This window comes from Triticum dicoccoides, chromosome 1A (assembly GCF_002162155.2).
Source record: "Triticum dicoccoides isolate Atlit2015 ecotype Zavitan chromosome 1A, WEW_v2.0, whole genome shotgun sequence".
Taxonomy (NCBI): Eukaryota; Viridiplantae; Streptophyta; class Magnoliopsida; order Poales; family Poaceae; genus Triticum; species Triticum dicoccoides.
This window is the reverse complement of record NC_041380.1, coordinates 213,154,974-213,179,921: the sequence shown is the minus strand read 5'-3', so window position 1 is coordinate 213,179,921 and position 24,948 is coordinate 213,154,974. Positions and strand designations below refer to the sequence as shown.

At 44.6% G+C, this 24,948-nt stretch overlaps 1 protein-coding gene across 1 annotated transcript; it reads right to left on the bottom strand.

Annotated features, from left to right (window-relative positions):
- Positions 1–3,021: 3,021 nt before the first annotated feature.
- Positions 3,022–24,048, bottom strand: LOC119352481 (expansin-A31-like). Its single transcript, XM_037619104.1, has 3 exons — positions 23,599–24,048; positions 8,537–9,045; positions 3,022–3,172 (listed from the first exon to the last, which is right to left on the bottom strand). Exons 1-3 carry the CDS (start codon positions 24,046–24,048, stop codon positions 3,022–3,024), a joined length of 1,110 nt encoding a protein of 369 aa, XP_037475001.1.
- Between the last annotated feature and the right edge of the window lie 900 nt (positions 24,049–24,948).

Genomic DNA, 24,948 nt, shown 5'->3' with positions numbered 1-24,948 from the left:
ATTACAGAACGAATAAAAAGACTTGCCGGTAACGAGATTGAACTAGGTATGAAGATACCGACGATCGAATCTCGGGCAAGTAACATACCGATGGACAAAGGGAATTACGTATGTTGGCATAAGGTTCGACGAATAAAGATCTTCGTATAATATGTAGGAGACAATATAGGCATCCGGGTTCCGCTATTGGTTATTGACCGGAGAGGTGTCTCGGTCATGTCTACACAGTTCTCAAACCTGTAGGGTCTGCATGCTTAACGTTCGTTGACGATATAGTATTATATGAGTTGTGTATGTTGGTGACCGAATGTTGTTCGGAGTCCTGGATGAGATCATGGACATGACGAGGAGCTCCGGAATGGTCCGGAGGTAAAGATTAATATATAGGATGATATGGTTAGGCCATGGGGTAAAGCCCACGGTGCTTTTAGTCGGTGCAAAAGGAGTTTTGCGGAGGCCAGGGGGCTAAACGCCGGAGACCTAGGCGTCTAGCCCTAGACCAGACACCGAGGCCCATGGCATCTGGGCCAGACGCTAAGGACTATGGTGTCTGGTCCTTGAAGTCCGAGAAGGACTCTTCCTACCGGGAAAAAACGACTTTGAGGAGGCTTTTACTCCAAGTTTCGACCCCAGGGCTAAACATATAAATAGAGGGGCAGGGCTAGCACCTGGAACACATCAAGATACACCAAGCCGTGTGCCGGCAACCCCGCCCCTCTAGTTTATCCTCTGTCATAGTTTCCGTTGTGCTTAGCGAAGCCCTGCGAAGATTGTTCTTCAGCAACACCGTCACCACGCCATCGTGCTGCCGGAACTCATCTACTACTTCGTCCCTCTTGCTGGATCAAGAAGGCGAGAACGTCATCGAGCTGAACGTGTGCTGAGCGCGAAGGTGCCGTACGTTCGGTACTTGATTGGGACGGATCGTGAAGGTGTACGACTACATCAACCTTGTTGATAAACGCTTCCTCTTAGCGATCTTCAAGGGTATGAAGATGCTCTCCCCCTCTCGTAGCTATGCATCTCCATGGATAGATCTTGCGTGTGCATAGAAATTTTTTGTTCTCCATGGAACGTTTCCCAACACCACTCCCATACAAGGTACACTTCCCCAATGTGCGTGATGTTTCCTGAGGACTTCTTACATCATGAGTCGGTAGCTCAAGTGGGATTTCTAGAAATATAGCCGTGTCTGTTGGGGAAGCCTTTTGTCCAGTTCATGCATGCTAGAGACAGAGACAAGTTGATCAGAGAGAGTCCACATGCATTTGGGGATGTTTTTATTTCTTTAACCAAGCATAATGAAGCGAAAAACTGGAGGAAGGTCCATTTCAATAGGCTTTGCTGGCTTCTGATTGTTGGAGTTCCCTTTAACCACTGTAACACAGAGGATATTGCAGCTGCTATTGCTAGATTTGGCAGAATCATCAGCTGGGAAAAGGAGGATGCTAGAGTTACTGAACTTGTTGATATGCCCAAGAGCATAAGATGGTCTGAAGGGGAAACTTTCGAGGAAGAGTCTTTGACTAGCTCAATGGAAATTATTTTGGAGGAGATGCTGGGGGGTGGGCCACGTGATGAAGTGCAACCCACCAAATAAAGTTTTAAACACTAAACTAAAGTATTACAACATAAACTTTGTAGTATAAGAATTATTGTGCACATTACAAAAATAGAAGCTGTATATTTTGATAATTGCAACTAGTCTAAATTTAGAAGCTCAATAGACCAGTTTTTTAACTACAATTAAAAGAAGAAAGAAGGTATAGTTCCCCATTACAAATGCAATGGTTACAAAGTTTTTCAAAGTGCAATTAAAGTAGATAAAAGAATGATTGTAGAGAAAAGGGTTGATAAATCAATAAATCAATATAAATTTTTTACTAGAATCACAAAAAAGCAGTCAATTCGCCTAGTCCATAAGTTGACTAAATATGCACAAGAAAAAATATTGTGTAATTACGTGAGGGATATATGTTTAATATAGGCTTGTTCTTTTTTTGCGGGGTAATATAGACTTGTTCTCTCATATTCCCTCCGTTCCAGAATATAAGGTGTATTGATTTCGTGCAAGTCAACCATTTAAAAGTTCGACCAAGATTATAGAATAAAATAACAATATCTGCAATACCTAATAGATAAAATATGAAACTACTCTTCATGATGGATCAAATGATATAAATTTCGTATTGTGGATATTGATATATTTTCTGAAAACTTGGTCAAACGTGCACTCGTTTGATTTTTGAAAAAACAAATACACCTTATATAAAGAAACGGAGGGTACAAAGTGTAGTAAGGACAATGCTTGTCACATTCACCTAGTCCATAAGTTGATTAGACCAAAAGCTAAGGAACCAAGAGAGTATATAATCCATGATCATAAAACTGTTTTGCTATTTTGAGTCGACTAAGAAATAACTATCTAAGGTGATTGAGAATAACTATTTGTGCAAGCGAGAAAGTGATGAGAAAATCTATTTCTAAGTGGATATAGTCACTTTCTAATTAAAACTAATGAATTTTAAAAACTACTGTAGTAACAAATTGAAATATTCATACAGATCTGAGAGATTGTTTAGTCTGTTAAAGACCAAGGGCCTATAGTCATGCGTACAACTCTTCTAAAATATTCAAAGAGTGTTTAAATTTTGAGAAAATTCTACAACATGCATGCATTGTGTGATATTCTCCTTCTTTTGCTTGGAGCATTGTAAAATGACAAATTTTCATCAACCCTAGAAAAGGTTTATACATACATAGACGGCCCGAGTGAATTACAGTAGAAAATAACTAAATTAAGCAACAAGAAGAAACACCGACGAGGAAGCGAAGTTACGCATCGTCTTGCGCACCTCCTGCAGTCGGAGCATCGCCTAGCTAGGAGATATCCATCTTGGCCACAAAAGTCTGGTATCCATGCAGCTTCGTCAAAATTGCGAGCACGCACGAAGCACCCATTAATCCGGCCACCAAGAAGTGCACCGTGTGTACCGTGTGTGGTGGACGTATGATGATGTCTCAATAGTCGAACTGCTTGTAGGTGGTGAACGTCTGGCCAAACTTCCACCAAGCCGGCACAACGTTTTCAAAGAGCAGATACTGCCCGCCGGTGGTCGTGACGGCGAAGCTCAGCGCCTGGCCGGCAAGCCCGGAGAGGCACTGCCAATTGTGTCAGCGCAACGTACAGCCAAAGAGGTTGAAGGGTTCACACCAAGGCGCGTCAACAGCCGGCCCAAGAGGATAGCGCAGCCCAACAGGAGATTCGTCGGGCCAGAATGGGCCCGTTGAGCCCGCTCGCCCGGCGGCTCGCTACTTAACCACAGGCAACGAGAGGATCAGCATCTAGGCTGGATCAGAACGAACGACGGCTTCCTCCTCTTTCCCCACCTACCTACCTTTCTTCCTCCTCAAGAACAGAGAGAGAGATTCGATTGTAATTTGAATTCGGGCTTGTAACGAGAGCTAATAGTAGATCGACCTGGTACCTAACATCCTGGTATCAGAGACCAACACCACTCCCTCCGCCGCGTCTAAACCTGGACACCCGCCGGCGAACCCAAGCGCGGCAAGCGTTCGTCGCCGCCATGGATCCCGCGCTCAAGGAGTACCTCGACAAGCTCCATCACGACGCCAAGGCCGACTCCGCCCACGCCCTCAAGCAGCTGCAGGCGCAATCCACGCAGATCGGCGATCTCTTTCACTGGAAGCCAGATCTCGAGGCCCGCTTCGCGAAGCTGGAGTCCACGGTCGCTGTGCTGCACGCGACCGTGCCTACACCACCACCGCCGAGTGGAGCGGCGATCCCACATCACCTACCTCCTCTGCCCCAAGTGTGAGGAGATCTCCACGGGCCCGATGGCCGCGGGGACGTCGACTTCACCGGAGGGGGATCGTCAGTGACCCACGAGTCACTGGCGGCACCTCCGGTCACGGGTACGCCTTCCCTTCCGATTGTCCCGGCCCCTATTCCTCCCCTGTCCTCATCCATCCTGACCAATTTGGGTCAACCACCGTCCATGAACTTCGCGGTGTTCACCGGTGATAACCCACAGCTGTGGAAAACACTTTGCGAACAATACTTTCAGATGTTCACTGTCCACGACACCTACCGTGTTCCCATGGCCATCTTGAGTTTCTCTGGTCCTGCGGGCATCTGGCTGCAATCAGTGTAGAAGAAATTGGCCGGGCTGGACTGGGAATCCTTTACTTCCCTTCTCTGCACCCGATTCGGGCGCGACAAAACATCAAATGCTCATTCGACAGTTTTACGCTGTCAAACAAACTACCACAGTAGCAGATTTCATCGAGCGTTTTGAAACCTTGATGAATCATCTTATATCTTACTAAGAGTCCACTCACCCGTATTTTTTCTTGAGTCGTTTTATGGAGGGACTACGGCCGGATATCCGAGCAGTGGTGCTCGTTCAACGACCGCCGGACTTGGACACGGCATGCTCGTTGGCCCTACTTCAGGAGGAAGTGGCCGACGACGAGCACTCGTTCGGGCGCCTCGCCAACTCCTCGCGCGCCCACAACTACGCGAGCCGTTTGACGCCGCCGCCCTTCTTCAGTCGACCTGCTACACCAACATCGGTCTCTGAAGATCGTCGCGGTACTGACGTAGCACACGCAACCCCTGAAGCCAGCAAGGTCGCCGCCCTCCGCGCCTTCCGTTGCGCGAAGGGGCTCTGCTTCAAGTGCGGCAAACGGTGGGGCAAGGATCACACATGCCCGTCCACGGTGCAAATGCACATCATGGAGGAGCTGCTCGCCATGTTTCCCCAAGATGACGTGCAGTCAGAATCGCCACCAGCTTCACCGATTTCTGACGAGGAGAACCTCTGCACTCTGTCCCGTCAGGCTGAAGATGGCTCGTCAGACCCAGGGGTACTGCAGCTGAATGCCTGGCTCCAAGGGCAGGAGATCCTGCTGCTTGTCGACTCCGGTAGCTCTACGTCCTTCATAGACAGTTCCCTGGCAGCAAAACTCACCGGAGCCAAGCCACTGCCGCGCCCATGCCGCGTTCGTGTCGCCGATGGCAACACCATTCCCTGCACCACCTACATTCCAGCGTGTTAGTGGACAACCCAGAGGCATGATTTCAGGACAGATTTCAAGATCCTCAAACTGGGATCGTACGATGCAATTCTCGGGATGGATTGGTTAAGACATCACAGCCCCATGAACATTGACTGGATCGAGCAAGTCTTAACTGTTACAACTCCAACCGGCCAACTGACGCTATCTGCCACGGCTTCAGATCAAACCCAATGTTCTATGATCTCCGCACCAGAGCTCCTCAAGGCTTGCAAGCAAGGATCAGTGGCACACATAGTGCATCTCAGCTCTCTTGACGGCACCAGTACTACAGATGCGCCGATTCCTGTCGAGATCTTGCGCCTACTGGAACAGTTCGCAGATGTTTTTGAGGACCCATGGACTTTGTCGCCTCGCCGCGATTGCGATCATCGCATTCCTTTGATGGCCGGCGCGCAGCCTGTCAATTCTAGACCATACAGATACAAACCTGAATTGAAGACAGAGATCGAACGTCAGGTTCAGGAAATGCTCGACGCACGGATCATTCAGAAAAGTTCCAGCCCCTTTTCATCCCCAGCCCTGTTAGTCAAGAAAAAAGATGGTACATGGCGCTTGTGCGTTGACTACCGCCGTCTCAACTCCATGACCGTGGTCGCCATGTTTCCAGTACCAATCATTGACGAGCTCCTTGACGAACTGGCCGGTGCAAAATGGTTCTCGAAGCTCGACCTGCATGCCGGATTTCATCAGATAAGGATGGCAGAAGGCGAAGAGTACAAAACGTCCTTCCAAACACACTCCGGGCACTGGGAATACCGTGTCATGCCCTTCGGAGTAGCGGGAGGCCCCGCCACATTCAATGGAGGCATGCACACCACCCTGCGCCCAGTCATGCGCAAATGTGTCATTTCGTTCTTCGATGACATCCTCATCTTCAGCAAAACCTTGTCTGAGCACATCCAACACATCGCGCGCGTGCTCCAGCTGCTCGGAGACGACCACTGGCAAGTCAAGCAATCCAAGTGTTCCTTCGCATAGCGCCAGATCGCTTACTTGGGGCATGTGATCGACGAACGAGGTGTCTCTACAGATCCTGGCAAGGTCCAGACGATCCAGCGGTGGCCTGTTCCTCAATGCGCCAAAGATGTGCGCAGTTTCCTCGGCCTTGCTAGATATTATCGGAAGTTTGTGCAGCACTTTGGGATCATTGCAAGACCTCTATTCAACCTGCTCAAGAAGAACCACCAGTTTGTCTGGACAAGTGACACGCAACAGGCGTTCGACACTCTGAAACTGAAGCTCACAACGGCACCCGTGCTACAACTTCCAGATTTTAGTAAGAAGTTCGTGATCGACACCGAGGCATGCGCCTATGGCGTCGGCGCTGTCCTCCAACAAGACGGTCACCCGATTCGCCTACATGAGCAAGCCGCTCGGCCCCAAGAACTGCGGCCTCTCCACTTACGAAAAAGAATGCCTGGCCATCCTCATGGCTGTGGAGCAATGGTGCCCTTACCTGCACAACGACGAATTCATCATCCGCACAGATCAGAGAAGCCTCGTGCACCTCGATGATCAGCACCTGTCCACCCCGTGGCAGCAGAAGGCCTTCACCAAGATGCTCGGGATGCGCGCTCTAGATCTTCAAACACCGCCGCGGATGCGCTCTCGCGCCGCACCCCTGATGAGTCCGTCGCAGCTGTGTCTGTCTGCACCCCAGCTTGGCTGGACGACATCCTGGTGAGCTACAGCGCAAATCCACAAGTTCAGAAGATTTTGGAAGATTTATCCAAACGACCAGACCCAAAAGGGCGTTTTTCCACGCGCGATGGCCTGCTCTACTTCCGTAATCGGCTCTGGCTGGGCAGCTCCCCCGCCCTACAGGAACGGATGCTTCGTGCTTTCCATGACAGCACCATGGGCGGCCACTCCGGCGTGCCAGTCACTTATCGCCGCCTGTGTTGCCTTTTCGCCTGGCCCAAGATGAAAGAGCACACTCGTCAGTACGTCCAGTCCTGTTCAGTTTGCCAGCAAGCAAAACCAGAGCGCGTCCGCTACCCGGGACTGCTCGAGCCTCTGCCGGTGCCAGACCGCGCCTGGAAGGTGGTCACCATGGATTTCATCGACGGCCTCCCTCCTTCAGGCAAGTACAACTGCATCCTCGTCGTTGTCGACAAGTTCACCCGCTACAACCATTTCCTCTCCCTGAGCCACCCATTCACGACGGCCAAGGTCGCGCACGCCTACCTGGAGAGCATTTACAAACTCCATGGGCTTCCGGAAGCGATCGTATCGGACAGAGACCCGATTTTCACAAGCAAGTTCTGGCAAGAAATGTTCAAAATCATCGGGTCCGAACTCAACATGAGCACGCCGTACCATCCGCAGACTGACGGGTAGTCGGAACGCGTCAACCAGTGCCTGGAGATATACTTGCGGTGTTTCACGCATGCATGCCCAAGCAAATGGCACCAGTATCTCGCCCTCGCAGAATTCTGGTACAATTCTTCCTTTCATTCTTCATTGGGCACCTCACCTTTTGTTGCACTGTATGGCCATGAACCACGACATTGGGGCATCGAAGCTGCCTCCACTTGTTCCATTCCCTCCCTCAAGGACTGGCTCGATGAGCGCAAGCATATGCAGCAGGTGCTGGCCGAGTACCTCCATCGAGCGCGCAACATCATGAAGGCGCAGGCTGACAAGAAACGCACTGACCGCTCCTTCGTCGTCGGGGATGTCGTCTTCGTCAAGCTCCAACCCTACGTTCAAACGACGGTGGCGCATCGCACCAACCACAAGCTCTCCTTCCGCTACTTCGAACCTTTCAAGATCATTCGCGTCATCAACCCCGTCGCGTACGAACTGGAGCTTCCGGCCGGCGCCAAGGTCTACCCTGTCTTCCACGTCTCTCAGCTGCGACGAGCGCTCTCCAACAACACGACGGTGGAAGACAAGCTGCCCGTCCCACCGGAGGAACCGCTGTCGCCGGTGGAGATCATCGACACCCGCTGGCGCAATACCCCCCAAGGCCGGCGCGAGCAAGTACTCGTGCGCTGGTCTGATCCGTCCATCCTCGACGCCACCTGGGAAGACGCCAAGTCCATACGCGAGCGCTATCCAGCTCTACTGGCTTGGGGGCAAGCTAGCTCTCAAGGAGGAGGGGATGTCAGCGCACGTACAGCCAAGGAGGTCAAAGGCTTCACACCAAGGCGCGTCAACAGCCGGCCCAAGAGGATAGCGTAGCCCAACAGGAGATTCGTCGGGCCAGAATGGGCCCGTTGAGCCCGCTCGCCTGGCGGCTCGCTACTTAACCACAGGCGACGAGAGGATCAACATCTAGGCTGGATCAGAACGAATGGCGGCTTCCTCCTCTTTCCCCACCTACCTACCTTTCTTCCTCCTCAAGAACACACAGAGAGATTCGATTGTAATTTGCATTCGGGCTTGTAACGAGAGCTAATAGTAGATCGACCTGGTACCTAACAAGTTGGCACCCCAGTTCCTGGACATCTGGATCCACCCTGTGTTGGAGCCCTTGATGGACGCCATGGCCACCGAGCCGCTGCCGGCGACGTTGGTGATGAGCACGAGCTGGAAGTAGTTGAAGCCGGCGACGGTGAACCTGGACCCGCCCTGGCGCCAACACTTGACACGCTGGTAGAGCACGGGCACAATGCCGGCGCGGTAGATGGCGATCTTCTCCCAGGCTGGCTGCGACATGTCAAAGTGCTGCCGCGGTGTGTTGCACCAGCCGCCGTTGTGACCGGGGAGGGCCCAGTTGGGCGGGCAAAGGTTGGTGGCCGAGACGGTGACGGCGGTGCCGGGCTTGCACCACCACGTCTTGCTGGTGTTGCAAATGATGAGGTAGCACTGCCCGCACGACGCGTCGTCGTCGAAGAGCTCCATGCTGAGTGCCACGTTGTCGACGCCGTACCCCTGGTCATACAGGTTGCTGTACCCACAAACGCCACCTGATGATTGACCGATTAAAGAAGGGGACTGTCAGTGGGGCGAGGGCACACCCACACACGCATTGGCAGAGCCATGCATGAGACTAGTCACAATGAGTAGTAACATAGCGCAGTAACATGGGCTAGTAACATAGAGCAGTAACATTGGGTAGTAACATAGAGCAGTAACATGCCAATGTTACTACTCTATGTTAGTACCTCTATAGTGGGGAGTAACATATGTGCGGTAACATGCAATACTTCATTTATTATGCTATAGACTTATCTTGCCTTGATATGTGTGATGTTAATCATACTAGTAATAACTAGCTATATTACTACATGCCTCTCTTTCTTCATTTATTGATTGCCACATCCAGGGCCGGCCCTATGTTTCGGGAGGCCCTAGGCGAACTCGACGACATGGGCCCTTATGTCCTAAGACTATATATATGTATGCGTGTGCATGATATATAAACATATATATTACTTCATTTGCATAATATTAAAAATAAACTTGCAACCACGCATCTTTAGTTTGAGATTTTATGACAATAATAATTGTTGGACACTGCCATAATACGACAGAAATACTAAAATGATAGCAAAATGAAAGTAACATGACATGATTACCTCAAATAAGAATAAAGTTTGAAGAACCATTCAGTGTCTGAATTTTTGGATCATTTTCTTTACTTTTTTCTCCTATTTTCAGCACCCGACAAATGCTTCTTAGGAAACATGGCAGGCTAATGTCCTAAAATTATGAAGAAAAGAGGATACAAAGAATTAGAAATGTATATATCAGATGGTTGAACCCTAGACAACGCAGAATGACAAAAAATTAGGATGGTTGAATACGTACTGTGAAAGATTGAACTAGACAATTATACACTAAAATTTTGAAACTTCGTGTACAATGAAATTAGAGGATGAGTCATGGATGAATAATTGAATAATTGAATACTTACTAAAGAATAAAAGAAACCGGTGAAATTGGGGTTTGGGGGGGGGGATCAGGAAGGTGGTGCGCTCATGGTTCACATACTTATAACGTATTGCCGCCTTGATGGATGCCGGATGGCCAGACTGCCCGGCGGCGCGCGCAGCGGCGACAACCAGCGGCGGCCGAGGCGCCGAGCCACATGCCGACGATCAAGGAGAGGAGGAGAGGATGAACGACGAAGGCGAACCGACGAGCAAGGAAGGCACCAGCGAATTAGGGAAACGATGACTCGATGAGACTCTTGGATTGATTTCTTTCACACAGGCGAAACGAGCGGTCATGGCACTGTCTCTTCATGTCGCGTGATGCATTGACGCTTCACTAATCGCAACTAGCTATATGATGGGCCTTTTTTCCTTGCCTATTTTTTGCTGGCTATATGCTGTATGCGTTTTTTGCTGGGCTATATACAATGTGCCTATACTTCATCATGGGCCCCCCTCCGGCCTAGGCCCTGGGCCGTCCCCCCTCCGGCCATACCCCAGGCACAAAAGTTAGCTAGCTAATTATTACGCTCTCTGGGGTCATTGACTTTGGCGTTTGGAATTACTCGCGCACCACTGATGGATCAGGCCATTGTTAATTATGTTAAGTAGTTATATCCTTCCATTCTGACCTTGTGATATGCATGATTACTCGATTAGAAAGATTCTCAAGGCCACGAACTGCAATCAGCTCTCAGTTTCCACACCGGTTCACACATTAATCTGTCCACTGCATGAAAAAAAAATCTGTCCACTGCATGTTGTGTATGACTTGGAAGCTTGGGCAGCCGAATCCTCAGAAACAATTACCAATTGATTAATTCTGTAATGTTCTCGATGTGTTCTTTTAAGAATATAGAGTATCACTCTGTTATAAAATGTGTGTTTTTTTAGGGAAGACCATCGTGGCTAGCTTTATTGCAATTTAAAAAGGAAGAATACCATCCACAAGTTTGGAGACAAGACAACCGGGGGCTCGTGTGTCCAACTACTAGAAATCTTATTACAAAAACTATGTTTAGCTAGCACATGCGCCGCATCATTACATGACCGAAAGCAATGATTAAAAGTGACCTTCCCAATAGACATAGCCGCATCCACACACTCCGCAAAAATTGCTGCTGCAGTGTCCCACCATCTTATTTGTCCAGTGCAGGAATCAATCACCATGAGGGAATCAGACTCTGCTTCAACTCGGGAAAAACCCAATGTATTAGCAAATACCAGTCCATCGCGCATAGCCAATGCTTTAGTGGTCACCACATCCACTGCAAAATGAATAAGGCGACATTGGGCAGCCAGAAAGTTTCCTTTGTGATCCCTGATGACCGTCGTTGTAGCTCCAGTTTCATCGTCCAAATGGAAAGACGCATCCACATTGACTTTCACAAAATTTAGCTCTGGTTTTCTCCATGTGTCCTCATGTACAGACCGATTCCTAAGATTCATCTTGTGGTAGTTATTAGCTATAGCTAGGACAAAGATTGGCCATCTCATCAGTGAAGGTGGAGCTCCTCCATGCGTTAACTCACGCCGAACCCACCATGAATATCAGACTCCAACAGCCAGAACCTATTTCACATCAAGATTGGGTTTGAGAGATAGTGCCCTGTCCTCCGCCAACAGTAGATGTTCAAATATGATAGATCCCGATCGGTCAACTGTTATAGCTTCTTCAATGATATCCAGAATACCCAGTTTTTGCCATAGCTCATGAGCATGTGTACATTCAAAAAACAGGTGGCACACATCTTCCGCAGCCTAGTGACAGATCGGGCAAGACCCATTAGAGCCTACATGTCTGTTTGTGAGTATTGATTTCAAAGGGATTATTCCATGGAGAGCGCGCCAACAGAAGATCTGCACCTTACGTGGGACTTGCAGTTTCCAAACTCTACTCCAGATTTCCGGTGAACTTGAGCCAAATGGACGAGCCAAAACATTTGCATGCTACCAGTAAATTTGAAACCATTGTGTGTGGTAGGCTGATCGGACTGAAAAGGCCCCTCTCCGATCAGGGTTCCAGGCAATGAAGTCCTCAAAAGCTGCAATATTCAGGGGAATTTGCAAGATCCTTCGGACATCAACTGTGTTGAAGATAGAGCAGATCAGCGGTTCATCCCATGCACCGGTGTAAGGGTCAATTAGGTCGCTAGCCGTAGAGAGGATAGACTTTCCCCTGCTAGAGATTACCCTCCTGTTAGGGCTCGATGGTACCCAGGGATCAGTCCATATTTTCACATTCTCACCCATTCCAATTCGCCAAATATATCCCAATTTAAAAGTCTCTAATCCCTTCATTATACTCTGCCAAGTGAAGGAGGCCCCACTTTTTAGAGTTGCTTCGAGTAAGCTTCCATTCGGGTAGTACTTTGCTTTCAGAACCCGAGCACATAACGACTCCGGATTGTTAATGAGATGCCAACACTGCTTAGAGAGCATAGCCAAGTTGAAAGAATAAAGATCCCTGAAGCCCATTCCTCCTTCATTCTTCGGATAACAAAGTTTCCACCAAGTGTACCAATGCATTCTTTTATGATCTTCGCCATCACCCCACCAAAATTGAGCTATCAAGTCAGTGATATCCTTGCAAATCCCCTTCGGTAGGCTGAATACTGACATGGAAAAAACAGGGATTGCTTGAGCTACAGATTTAATAAGTATTTCCTTACCACCTATAGATAATTTCTTCTCCATCCATCCTTTCAATCTTTCTTTTATTCTTTCGCAGAAGTGTCTGAAACAATCACTCCTAGCTGCTCCTACCATTGCAGGCAACCCAAGATATTTGTTAGACAAAGGTTCAGTATCAATATGTAATAGTTGACAAACCTCAGTCTTTGTTACCATAGGGGTGTTAGGGCTGAAATACACACTAGATTTTGATAGGCTCACCAATTGTCCCGAACTCTGACAGTAGGTATCCAGAACATGTTGTAAGGAAGCTGCATTTAAAACATTTGCGTTCATGAGAATCAGAGAGTCATCAGCAAATAAAAGGTGTGATACTGATGGCGCATTTCTGCACACTCTTATTCCCTCTATGCCACCAGCTTCTTCTTCAAAATCCAATAGACTGGAAAGACCTTTGCTGATTAGTTGAACTTTATTCAAGATTGCCCTTAATAGTGGATAGACAATTCATTAACCGGCCGGAGGAGTGGCCGGATAGATCATCATATTCAGAAGACGCCGGCCGACGCTAACGTACCAGTTGTAACTCCATGTTGGTCTGCAAATTAGAAACGAAGGAGCTATTGCTTTTATTATTATTATTATTATTATTATTATTATTATTATTATTATTATTATTATTATTATTATTTAGAGCAGAATATGTTATGCCTTGTGGAATGTCCATGGCTTTTAGAAATTAATGTCAACTCTTACTACTAATATGACTTGTACAGTTCTTTATGGAGTTCAAAATTAATGCCGACAATCTTAATTCTTAACCTTGCTCCCAGGAAGTAAAACAAAAAACTAATATGTCATCTCAACAAAATTGTATTGTTGGCACGCATGATACTAGCTATGGTACCCCCACTGCAGGAAGTCTTTGTAATAAACCAAGGGGCTTGGAATTTGATCCCAGTGAATTTATGTGTCATGGTAACAGATTTTCTTTCAAGTTTCAAGTCGTTATGTGGCATGTAGATTCTATGGTAACATATTACATGAATGTGTTGTAAATTAATGAATTTGTGTTAAACTGAGAGCGGCTAACCCGCTGCGGGAGTGTTGTTAACATTGTCAAAAGATAACTTATGTTTGTTAATTGTTAGCCCTCCAGGAAGAAACCCTAGCCACCACAAATTCTAGCATTGCGGGGCCGAGGAGAGGGGATTATTCTCTTTCTTCTTTTGTGCAGTAGGTTTTTGTCTCATGATGATGTCACTCTAGGTGATGGTGATGCCATCTCAAATAAAAGTTCTTCGGCTTTAATCCCGTCTCGATGATGATTATTGTGGCACTATAGAGGAGCCTAGAAGTAGTCGTCCCCGTTGTTCTTCATGGGTGACAGGGTTGGTTATTTGTGTTGTCTGTCGATGCGGCTCCATGTGCATCAGCGGAGGCAATCGCGAGCAAGATTGTCACCTTGGTCTGACTATACTCCCATGGATGTCTGCCTCGATCAGGGACGTGTCCCAAGTTGATTGCTAGTACCAGTTCCCAGCATTACATTATTTGCATTACATTATCCCTCGCATTACATTATTTGCCATTTATTATGACATGCATCATCATTGTCATATTGCTTCGCATGATCATGTAGTTGACATCGTATTTGTGGCAAAGCCACCATGCTTAATTTTTCATACATGTCACTCTTGATTCATCGCAATCCCGGTACACCGCCGGAGGCATTCACATAGAGTCATATTTTGTTCTAAGTATCGAGTTGTAATTTTTGAGTTGTAAGTAAATACAGTGTGATGATCATCATTAGAGCATTGTCCCATGTGAGGAAAGGATGATGGAGACTATGATTCCCCCACAAGTCGGGATGAGACTACGGACGGAAAATAAAATAAAAAATAAAAGAAAAGATGCCATAAAAAGGAGATAAGAAGGCCCAAAAAAATGAGAGAAAAAGAAAGAAGGGATAATTTTACTATCCTTTTTCCACACTTGTCCTTCAAAGTAGCACCATGATCTTCATGATAGAGAGTCTCTTATTTTGTCACTTTCATATACTGGTGGGAATTTTTCATTATAGAACTTGGCTTGTATATTCCTATGATGGGCTTCGTCAAATGCCCTAGGTCTTCATGAGCAAGCAAGTTGGATGCACACCCACTTAGTTTCTTTGACGAGCTTTCATATATTTATAGCTCTAGTGCATCCGTTGCATGGCAATCCCTACTCCTTGCATTGACATCAATCGGTGGGCATCTCCATAGCCCATTGATTAGCCACGTCAATGTGAGACTTTCTCCCTTTTTGTCCTCTCACACAACCTCAATCATCATATTCTATTCCACCCATAGTGCTATGTCCATGGCTCGCACTCATATATTGCGTAAAAGTTGAAAGAGTTTGAAAAGGCTAAGTATGAAACAATTGCTTGGCTTGTCATCGGGGTTGTGCATGATGGGAGCATTTTGTGTGACGAAAATGAAGCATGGCCAAACTATATGATTTTGTAGGGATAAGTTTTCTTTGGCTATGGTATTTTGATAAGACATAATTGCTTGATTAGCATACTTGGAGTGTTACTGTTTTTATGTCAACAATAAACTTTTATCTTGAATCTTTCGGATCTGAACATTCATGCCACAATAGAGAAAAATACATTGAAGAACATGCTAGAAAGCATTCCACATCAAAAATTCTGTTTTTATCATTTACCTACCCGAGGACGAGCAGGAATTAAGCTTGGAGATGCTTGTTACGTCTCCAACGTATCTATAATTTTTGATTGTTCCATGCTATTATATTATCTGTTTTGGATGTTAATGGGCTTTATTTTACACTTTTATATTATTTTTGGGACTAACCTATTAACCCAAGGCCCAGTGCAAATTGTTGTTTTTTTGCCTATTTTAGTGTTTCGCAGAAAAGGAATATCAAATGGAGTCCAAACGGAATGAAACCTTCGGGAGCGTGATTTTTGGAACAAACGTGATCTAGAGGACTTGGAGTGGACGTTAAGAAACGAACGAGGTGTCCACAAGGCAGGGGGCGCTCCTACCCCCCTGGGCGCACCCTCCCTCCTCGTGGGCCCCTCATGGCTCAACCGACCTACTTCTTCCTCCTATATATGTTCACATACCCCGAAAACATCCAGGAGCACCACGAAACCCTATTTCCACCGCCGCAACCTTCTGTACCCAAGAGATCCCATCTTGGGGCCTTTTCCGGAGCTCCACCGGAGGGGGCACCGATCATGGAGGGCCTCTACATCAACTCCATGGCCCCTCCGATGATGTGTGAGTAGTTTACTTCAGACCTTCGGGTCCATAGTTATTAGCTAGATGGCTTCTTCTGTCTCTTTGGATCTCAATACAAAGTTGTCCTCGTTCTTCTTGGAGATCTATTCGATGTAACTGTTTTTGCGGTGTGTTTCTCGAGATCCGATGAATTGTGGGTTTATGATCAAGTCTATCTATGAACAATATTTGATTCTTCTCTGAAATCTTTTATGCATGATCGGTTATCTTTGCAAGTCTCTTCGAATTATCAGTTTGGTTTGGCCTACTAGATTGATCTTTCTTGCAATGGGAGAACTGCTTAGCTTTGGGTTCAATCTTGCGGTGCTCAATCCTGGTGACAGAAAGGGAAACGACACGTATTGTATTGTTGCCATCGAGGATAAAAAGATGGGGTTTATATCATATTGCTTAAGTTTATCCCTCTACATCATGTCATCTTACCTAATGCGTTACTCTGTTGTTATGAACTTAATACTCTAGATGCATGCTGGATAGTGGTCGATGTGTGGAGTAATAGTAGCAGATGCAGGCAGGAGTCGGTCTACTTGTCACGAACGTGATGCCTATATACCTGATCATGCCTATATATTATCATAATTATTCACTTTTCTATCAATTGCTCGACAGTAATTCGTTCACCCACCGTAATACTTATGCTATCTTGAGAGAAGCCACTAGTGGAACCTATGGCCCCCGGTTCTATTTTCCATCACATAAGTTTCCAATCTATTTTTACTTTTAAATCTTTACTTTCAAACTATATCATAAAAATACCAAAAAATATTTATCTTATCATTATTATCTCTATCAGATCTCACTCTCGTAAGTGACCGTGAAGGGATTTACAACCCCTTTATCGCGTTGGTTGCGAGGTTCTTATTTGTTTGTGTAGGTAAGAGGGACTTGCGTGTGGCTTCCTAGTGGATTGATACCTTGGTTCTCAAAAACCGAGGGAAATACTTATGCTACTTTGCTGCATCACCCTTTCCTCTTCAAGGGAAAACCAACGCAGTGTTCAAGAGGTAGCAAGAAGGATTTCTGGCGCCATTGCCGGGGAGTCTACACACAAGTCAGGACATACCAAGTACCCATCACAAAATCTTATCCCTCGCATTACATTATTTGCCATTTGGCTCTCATTTTCCTCTCCCCACTTCACCTTGCCGTTTTATTCGCCCTCTTTTTCTGTTCCCCTTCTCTTTTCAAGTTTGCCTCTTTTTGCTTGTTTCTTGTTTGCTTGTGTGTTGGATTGCTTGCTCGTCACGATGGCTCAAGATAATACTAAATTGTGTGACTTTTCCAACACCAACAATAATGATTTTATTAGCACTCCAATTGCTCCTCTTACCGATACTGAATCTTGTGAAATTAATGCTGCCTTGCTGAATCTTGTCATGAAAGATCCGTTTTCCGGCCTTCCTAGTGAGGATGCCGCTACCCATCTAAACAACTTTGTTCATTTGTGTGATATGCAAAAGAAGAAAGATGTGGATAATGATATTGTTAAACTGAAGCTATTACCGTTTTCTCTTATAGATCGTGCTAAAACTTGGTTTTCGTCTTTGCCTAAAAATAGTATCGATTCATGGAATAAGTGCAAAGATGCTTTTATCTCTAAGTATTTTCCTCCCACTAAGATCATCACTCTTAGAAACGATATTATGAATTTTAAGCAAGTTGATCATGAACATGTTGCACAAGCTTGGGAGAGGATGAAATTAATGATACATAATTGCCCTACACATGATTTGAATCTTTGGATGATTACACAAAAGTTTTATGTCGTATTGAACTTTGCTTCTAGAAATCTTTTAGATTCGGCCGCGGGAGGCACTTTTATAGAAATCACTTTAGGAGAAGCTACTAAACTCCTAGATAGTATTATGGTTAATTATTCTCAATGGCATACTGAAAGATCTACTAATAAAAAGGTGCATGCTATAGAAGAAATCAATGTTTTGAGTGGAAAGATGGATGAACTTATGAAATTGTTTGCTAATAAAAGTGTTTCTTCTGATCCTAATGATATGCCTTTGTCTACTTTGATTGAGAATAACAATGAACCTATGGACGTGAATTTTGTTGGTAGGAACAATTTTGTTAATAACGCATATAGAGGTAATTTTAATCCTAGGCCGTTTCCTAGTAATTCCTCTAATAATTATGGTAATTCCTACAACAGTTCTTATGGAAATTATAATAAGATGCCCTCTGATTTTGAATCTAATATTAAATAATTTATTAGTTCTCAAAAGAGTTTCAATGCTTTGATTGAAGAAAAATTGTCTAAGATTGATGAGTTGGCTAGGAACGTCGATAGAATTTCTCTTGATGTTGATTTTTTGAAACTTAGATCTATTCCACCTAAGCATGATATCAATGAGTCTCTCAAAGCTATGAGAATTTCCATTGATGAGTGCAAAGAAAGAACAAAAGATTGCTTTGTGAAAGCGTGTTCTTCTAGTTTCCATGATAATAAAGATGAAGATATAAAAGTTATTGATGTGTCCCCTATTAAATATTTATTTTGAAATATTAATCTTGATAATGATGGGACTGGAGATGAGTCAACTTTAGTTAGAAGGCGTCCCAATGATTCAGAGTTTTTAGATCTTGATGCAAAAATTGATAAAAGTGGGATTGGAGAGGTCAAAACTTTAAATATCAATGAACCCACTATCTTGGATTTCAAGGAATTTAATTATGATAATTGTTCTTTAATAGATTGTATTTCCTTGTTGCAATCCGTGCTAAATTCTCCGCATGCTTATAGTCAAAATAAAAGCATTTACTAAACATATCGTTGATGCTTTAATGCAATCTTATGAAGAAAAGCTTGAATTGGAAGTTTCTATCCCTAGAAAACTTCATGATGAGTGGGAACCTACTATTAAAATTAAGATTAAAGATCATGAATGCTTTGCTTTATGTGATTTGGGTGCTAGTGTTTCCACGATTCCTAAAACTTTGTGTGATTTGCTAGGTTTCCGTGAATTTGATGATTGTTCTTTAAACTTGCATCTTGCGGATTCCACCATTAAGAAATCGGTGGGAAGAATTAATGATGTCCTTATTGTTGCAAATAGGAATTATGTGCCTATAGATTTCATTATCCTTGATATAGATTGCAATCCTACATGTCCTATTATTCTTGGTAAACCTTTCCTTAGAACGATTGGTGCAATTATTGATATGAATGAAGGGAATATTAGATTCCAATTTCCATTAAGGAAGGGCATGGAACACTTTCCTAGAAAGAAAATTAAATTAACTTATGAATCTATTATGAGAGCCACTTATGGATTGCATACCAAAGATGATAATACCTAGATCTATCCTTGCTTTTATGACTAGCTAGGGGCGTTAAATGATAGCGCTTGTTGGGAGGCAACCCAATTTTATTTTTGTTTCTTGATTTTTGATTCTGCTTAGTAATAAATAATTCATCTAGCCTCTGTTTAGATGTGGTTTTATGCTTTTAATTAGTGTTTGTGCCAAGTAGAACCTTTGGGAAGACTTGGGGAAAGTCTTTGCGATCTTGCTGTAAAAAACAGAAACTTTAGCGCTCACGAGATTTGCTGCCATTTTTACTGGAGAGTGATATTTAGTTAATTATTTTTGCAGATTATTAATAGATAAATTACTCACGTCCAGAAATTTATTTTAGAATTTTTGGGGTTCCAGATGTATTCGAAACCTACAGATTACTACAGACTGTTCAGTTTATGACAGATTCTGTTTTTTGTGTGTTGTTTGTTTATTTTCATGAATCTATGGCTAGTAATAGAGTTTTTGAACCATAGAGAAGTTGGAATACAATAGGTTTAACACCAATATAAATAAAGAATGAGTTCATTACAGTACCTTGAAGTGGTGGTTTGTTTTCTTTTACTAACGGAGCTCACGAGATTTTCATTTAAGTTTTGTATTGTGAAGTTTTCAAGTTTTCGGTAAAGATTTGATGGATTATGGAACAAGGAGTGGCAAGAGTCTAAGCTTGGGGATTCCCAAGGAACCCCAAGGTAAAATCCAAGGACAACCAAAAGCCTAAGCTTGGGGATGCCCCGGAAGGCATCCCCTCTTTCGTCTTTGTCCATCGGTAACTTTACTTGGAGCTATATTTTTATTCGCCACATGATATGTGTTTTGCTTGGAGCGTCTTGTATGATTTGAGTCTTTCCTTTTTAGTTTACCACAATAATCCTTGATGTACACACCTTTTGGGAGAGACACACATGAATTGGAATTTATTATAATACTCTATGTGCTTCACTTATACCTTTTGAGTTGGATAATTTTTGCTCTAGTGCTTCGCTTATATCTTTTAGAGCACGGCGGTGGTTCTATTTTATAGAAATAATTGATCTCTCATGCTTAACTTATATCATTTTGAGAGTATTTTAGAACAGCATGGTAATTCACTTTGGTTATAAATTTTAAATGCTAAGAGAAGTTGGATGCTTGATAGTTGTTTTGAGATATAAAGGTGGTAATATTAGAGGTGTGCTAGTTGAGTAATTGTGAAATTGATGAATACTTGTGTTGGAGTTGGCAAGTCCCGTAGCATTCACGTATGGTTAACTTTATGTGACAAATTTGAAGCATGGGGTGTTCTTGGATTGCTTTCCTTATGAGTGGTGGTCGGGGATGAGCGATGGTCTTTTCCTACCAATCTATCCCGCTAGGAGCATGCGCGTAGTGTTTGGTTTTGATGACTTGTAGATGTTTGGAATAAGTATGTGAGTTCTTTATGACTAATGTTGAGTCCATGGATTATATGCACTCTCACCCTTCCATCATTGCTAGCCTCTCCGGTACCGTGCATTGCCCTTTCTCACCTTGAGAGTTGGTGCAAACTTCGCCGGTGCATCCAAACCCCGTGATATGATACGCTCTATCACACATAAGCCTCCTTATATCTTCCTCAAAACAGCCACCATACCTAGCTATTATGGCATTTCCATAGCCATTCCGAGATATATTGCCATGCAACTTTCCACCGCTCCATTTATTATGTCATGCATCATCATTTTCATATTGCTTTGCATGATCATGTAGTTGACATTGTATTTGTGGCAAAGCCACCATGCTTAATTTTTCATACATGTCACTCTTGATTCATCGCAATCCCAGTACACCGCCGGAGGCATTCACATAGAGTCATATTTTGTTCTAAGTATCGAGTTGTAATTTTTGAGTTGTAAGTAAATAAAGTATGATGATCATCATTAGAGCATTGTCCCATGTGAGGAAAGGATGATGGAGACTATGATTCCCCCACAAGTCGGGATGAGACTCCGAACGGAAAATAAAATAAAAAAGAAAAGAGGCCATAAAAAAGGAGAAAAGAAGGCCCAAACAAAAAAATGAGAGAAAAAGAGAGAAGGGACAATGTTACTATCCTTTTTCCACACTTGTGCTTCAAAGTAGCACCATGATCTTCATGATAGAGAGTCTCTTATTTTGTCACTTTCATACACAAGACTTTCCCCAAGTATTACCAAAGGTTCTACTTGGCACAAACACTAATTAAAAGCATAAAACCACATCTAAACAGAGGCTAGATGAATTATTTATTACTAAACAGGAGCAAAAAGCAAGGAACTAAAATAAAGTTGGGTTGCCTCCCAACAAGCGCTATCGTTTAACGCCCCTAGCTAGGCATGATGATTTCAATGATGCTCACATAAAGGATAAGAATTGTAACATAAAGAGAGCATCATGAAGAATATGACTAGAACATTTAAGTCTAACCCACTTCCTATGCATAGGGATTTTGTGAGCAAACAATTTATGGGAACACCAATCAACTAGCATAGGAAAGAAAAGCAAGCATAACTTTAAAACTTTAAGCACATAGAGAGGAAACTTGATATTATTGCAATTCCTACAAGCATATGTTCCTCCCTCATAATAATTTTCAGTAGCATCATGAATGAATTCAACAATATAACCAACACCTAAAGCATTCTTTTCATGATCTACAAGCATAGAAAATTTACTACTCTCCACACAAGCAAAATTCTTCTCATGAATAGTAGTGGGAGCAAACTCAACAAAATAACTATCATGTGAGGCATAATCCAATTGAAAACTAAAATCATGATGACAAGTTTCATGGATATCATTACTCTTTATAGCATACAAGTCATCACAATAATCATCATAGATAGCAACTTTGTTCTCATAATCAATTGGAACCTCTTCCGGAATAGTGGATTCATCACAAAATAAAGTCATGACCTCTCCAATTCCACTTTCATAAATATATAATCATCATAAATAGGAGGCATGCTTTCATCATAATAAATTTGCTCATCAAAACTTGGGGGACAAAAAATATCATCTTCATCAAACATAGCTTCCCTAAGCTTGTGGCTTTGCATATCATTAGCATCATGGATATTCAAGGAATTCATACTAACAACATTGCAATCATGCTCATCATTCAAATATTTAGTGCCAAACATTTTATAGATTTCTTCTTCTAGCACTTGAGCACAATTATCCTTTCCATCATACTCACGAAAGATATTAAAAAGGTGAAGCGTATGAGACAAACTCAATTCCATTTTTTTATAGTTTTCTTTTATAAACTAAACTAGTGATAAAACAGGAAACTAAAAGACTCGATTGCAAAATCTAAAGATATACCTTGAAGCGCTAACCTCCCCGGCAACGGCGCCAGAAAAGAGCTTGATGTCTACTACACAACCTTCTTCTTGTAGACGTTGTTGGGCCTCCAAGTGCAGAGGTTTGTAGGACAGTAGCAAATTTCCCTCAAGTGGATGACCTAAGGTTTATCAATCCATAGGAGGCGTAGGATGAAGATGGTCTCTCTCAAGCAACCCTGCAACCAAATAACAAAGAGTCTCTTGTGTCCCCAACACACCCGATACAATGGTAAATTGTATAGGTGCACTAGTGCGACGAAGAGATGGTGATACAAGTGGTATATGGATGTGACGCCCGGGTAATCATGCTACAGTAACCTCTACTAATGATGCCACGTCACCGAGGTCATTGTTGTTAATCTCGAGTTAAATCAAACCCGATCGAATTCAAAATTCAAAATCAAACCAAACGATGAAGTTTTCAAACATTAAAACTAAAATGCTCGGAGTGTGTTGATTAATCCGTAAGTAGTGGTAGGTGATGAAACCACACTTTTATAAAATATTTATGTGCACTAAAATAATTAAAACAATATTTGGAAATACTAAATAAATGCTTTTATGTGTATAGGTAATTGTAAGCTAGTTAAAATAATGTGTGAACATTTTATTACAGTGAGTTATGCTACCTTACTAATTTAGGTATGGGTTTTATAGTTTGATAAAACTATTTTGATATTAAAACATTTAAACCCGAAGTTAAAATACTAAATAAAGACAAAACAAAAATAAAATAAAACAACCCCCCGCCCTAACTGGGCCAGGCCTAGCTGTCCACTGCGGCGACCGGCCACCGGCCCAGCCACCCACCCATAAGGCTCCCCCGGGGTCAAACCCAAGGCGCGGCGACCCACTCCCCCCCGATCCCCTCTCACTCCCGGATCTGGATGGCGCCCCTCCTCGTCGCCCCGCACCTCCCCCCACTCCTCCCACGTCCCACTCCTCCCTCTGCCCCCTCTACGATCCAAATAAGGATCGGGGGCACTGAGCCGCCGACCCCACCTTTCCCGTGCCGGCGCTGACCACCGCCTTCCAACGTAGCTGCTGCCCAGCGTTTCCCGACGACCTTGCTGCCGCGGACAAGCTGCGCGTCGGCGACGAACTTCCCCGACACCGGCGCCTCGCGGTCACCTCGTCGGACGCCCCGTCCTCGTCCTCCTCCTCGAGCACGCTGCCGCTTCCCTGCACTGCAAGTGAAGCCCGACCTCTCCTCCTCTCTCCCCGGCTGCCGCCCGAGCTCGCTGGAGCTCGCGACCCGCCACGGCACTGCACGCACTCCGCCGCGCCACCGCACGCTGCCCCCTTGCCCGACGTGCCTGCGTCGTCCTCTGCTCCCGCCGCCGCCAGCCGCTCGCCTCCGCCGGCCTTTGTCGTGCACGAGTGCTCGCGCCTCCTACGCCTCGTCCACTCGCCGCCGGCCCCGCAATCGTCGCCTCGCGCCCGCGCTCGCATCGCCCGCTTGCCTTCCGCGCCCCCGCGCGCTGCCGTTGCCGCTGGCCTGGACCCGCACTGGCCGTGCCACCCCCCTCGCTTCACCCCTCACCACCGGCCCCAGGCCACCGGCCTTCACCTGCTCCGGCGCCTTGCCGGGTTCGGGCGCCCGCAGCATCACACCGCCGCGCAACCGCCCCGGTTGACCCTAGGGCCTATGACAGGGGCCCCACCCCAGAACGATAATAAAAAAAGGTTTTTAAAAAATAATATAAATATAAATATAATTAATTAATTAATTAACTTAATTAATTCTGATTAATTTAACTAATTAAGATTAATTAATCTAATAACCAATTAACCTAATTAACTACTATTAATTAACTAACAGAGTATGACAGTGGGGCCCACCCCTAATTAATGCTGATTAAGTTAATTAAAAATGATTAATTAAAATGTGTCACCGACAGGTGGGACCCACCTGTCAGGTTGAACGGGTCAGCGTTCAACTGCTGATGTCATGCTGACATGATGCTGACATCAGCATGCACTGTTCTCGATAATGTTGAATTTAAATAATTAAATAAATCCTAAAATGATTTAAATCTTTTAAAATTAATATAAAATAAACCGTAGCTCGGATGGAAAAACTTTGTACATGAAAGTTGCTTAGAACGACGAGACGAGCCCGGATACGCAGCCCGTTCGTCTGCCACACATCCCTAACCTATCGAACCCACAACTTTCCCCCTCCGGCTCCTCTGCCCGAAAACGCAAAACACCGGGGATATTTTCCTGGATGTTTTCCCCCTTCACCGGTATCATCTCGTACCGCGTTAGGTCACCTCTAGCACCGCGTGTTGTCTTGTTATGCTTTGTGATACTTTGATTGCTTTATTATTTATTGTATTCCCCCTCCGT

Coding starts and splice junctions, on each gene's coding strand:
- LOC119352481 (XM_037619104.1), bottom strand. CDS start 24,048: ATGCGAGCGCGGGCGCGAGGCGACGATTGCGGGGCCGGCGGCGAGTGG. Junction 9,046..23,598: donor TCAGCGCCGGCACGGGAAAG/GTGGGGTCGGCG, acceptor CCCCACTGACAG/TCCCCTTCTTTAATCGGTCA. Junction 3,173..8,536: donor ATGTCCAGGAACTGGGGTGC/CAACTTGTTAGG, acceptor GTTGCGCTGACA/CAATTGGCAGTGCCTCTCCG.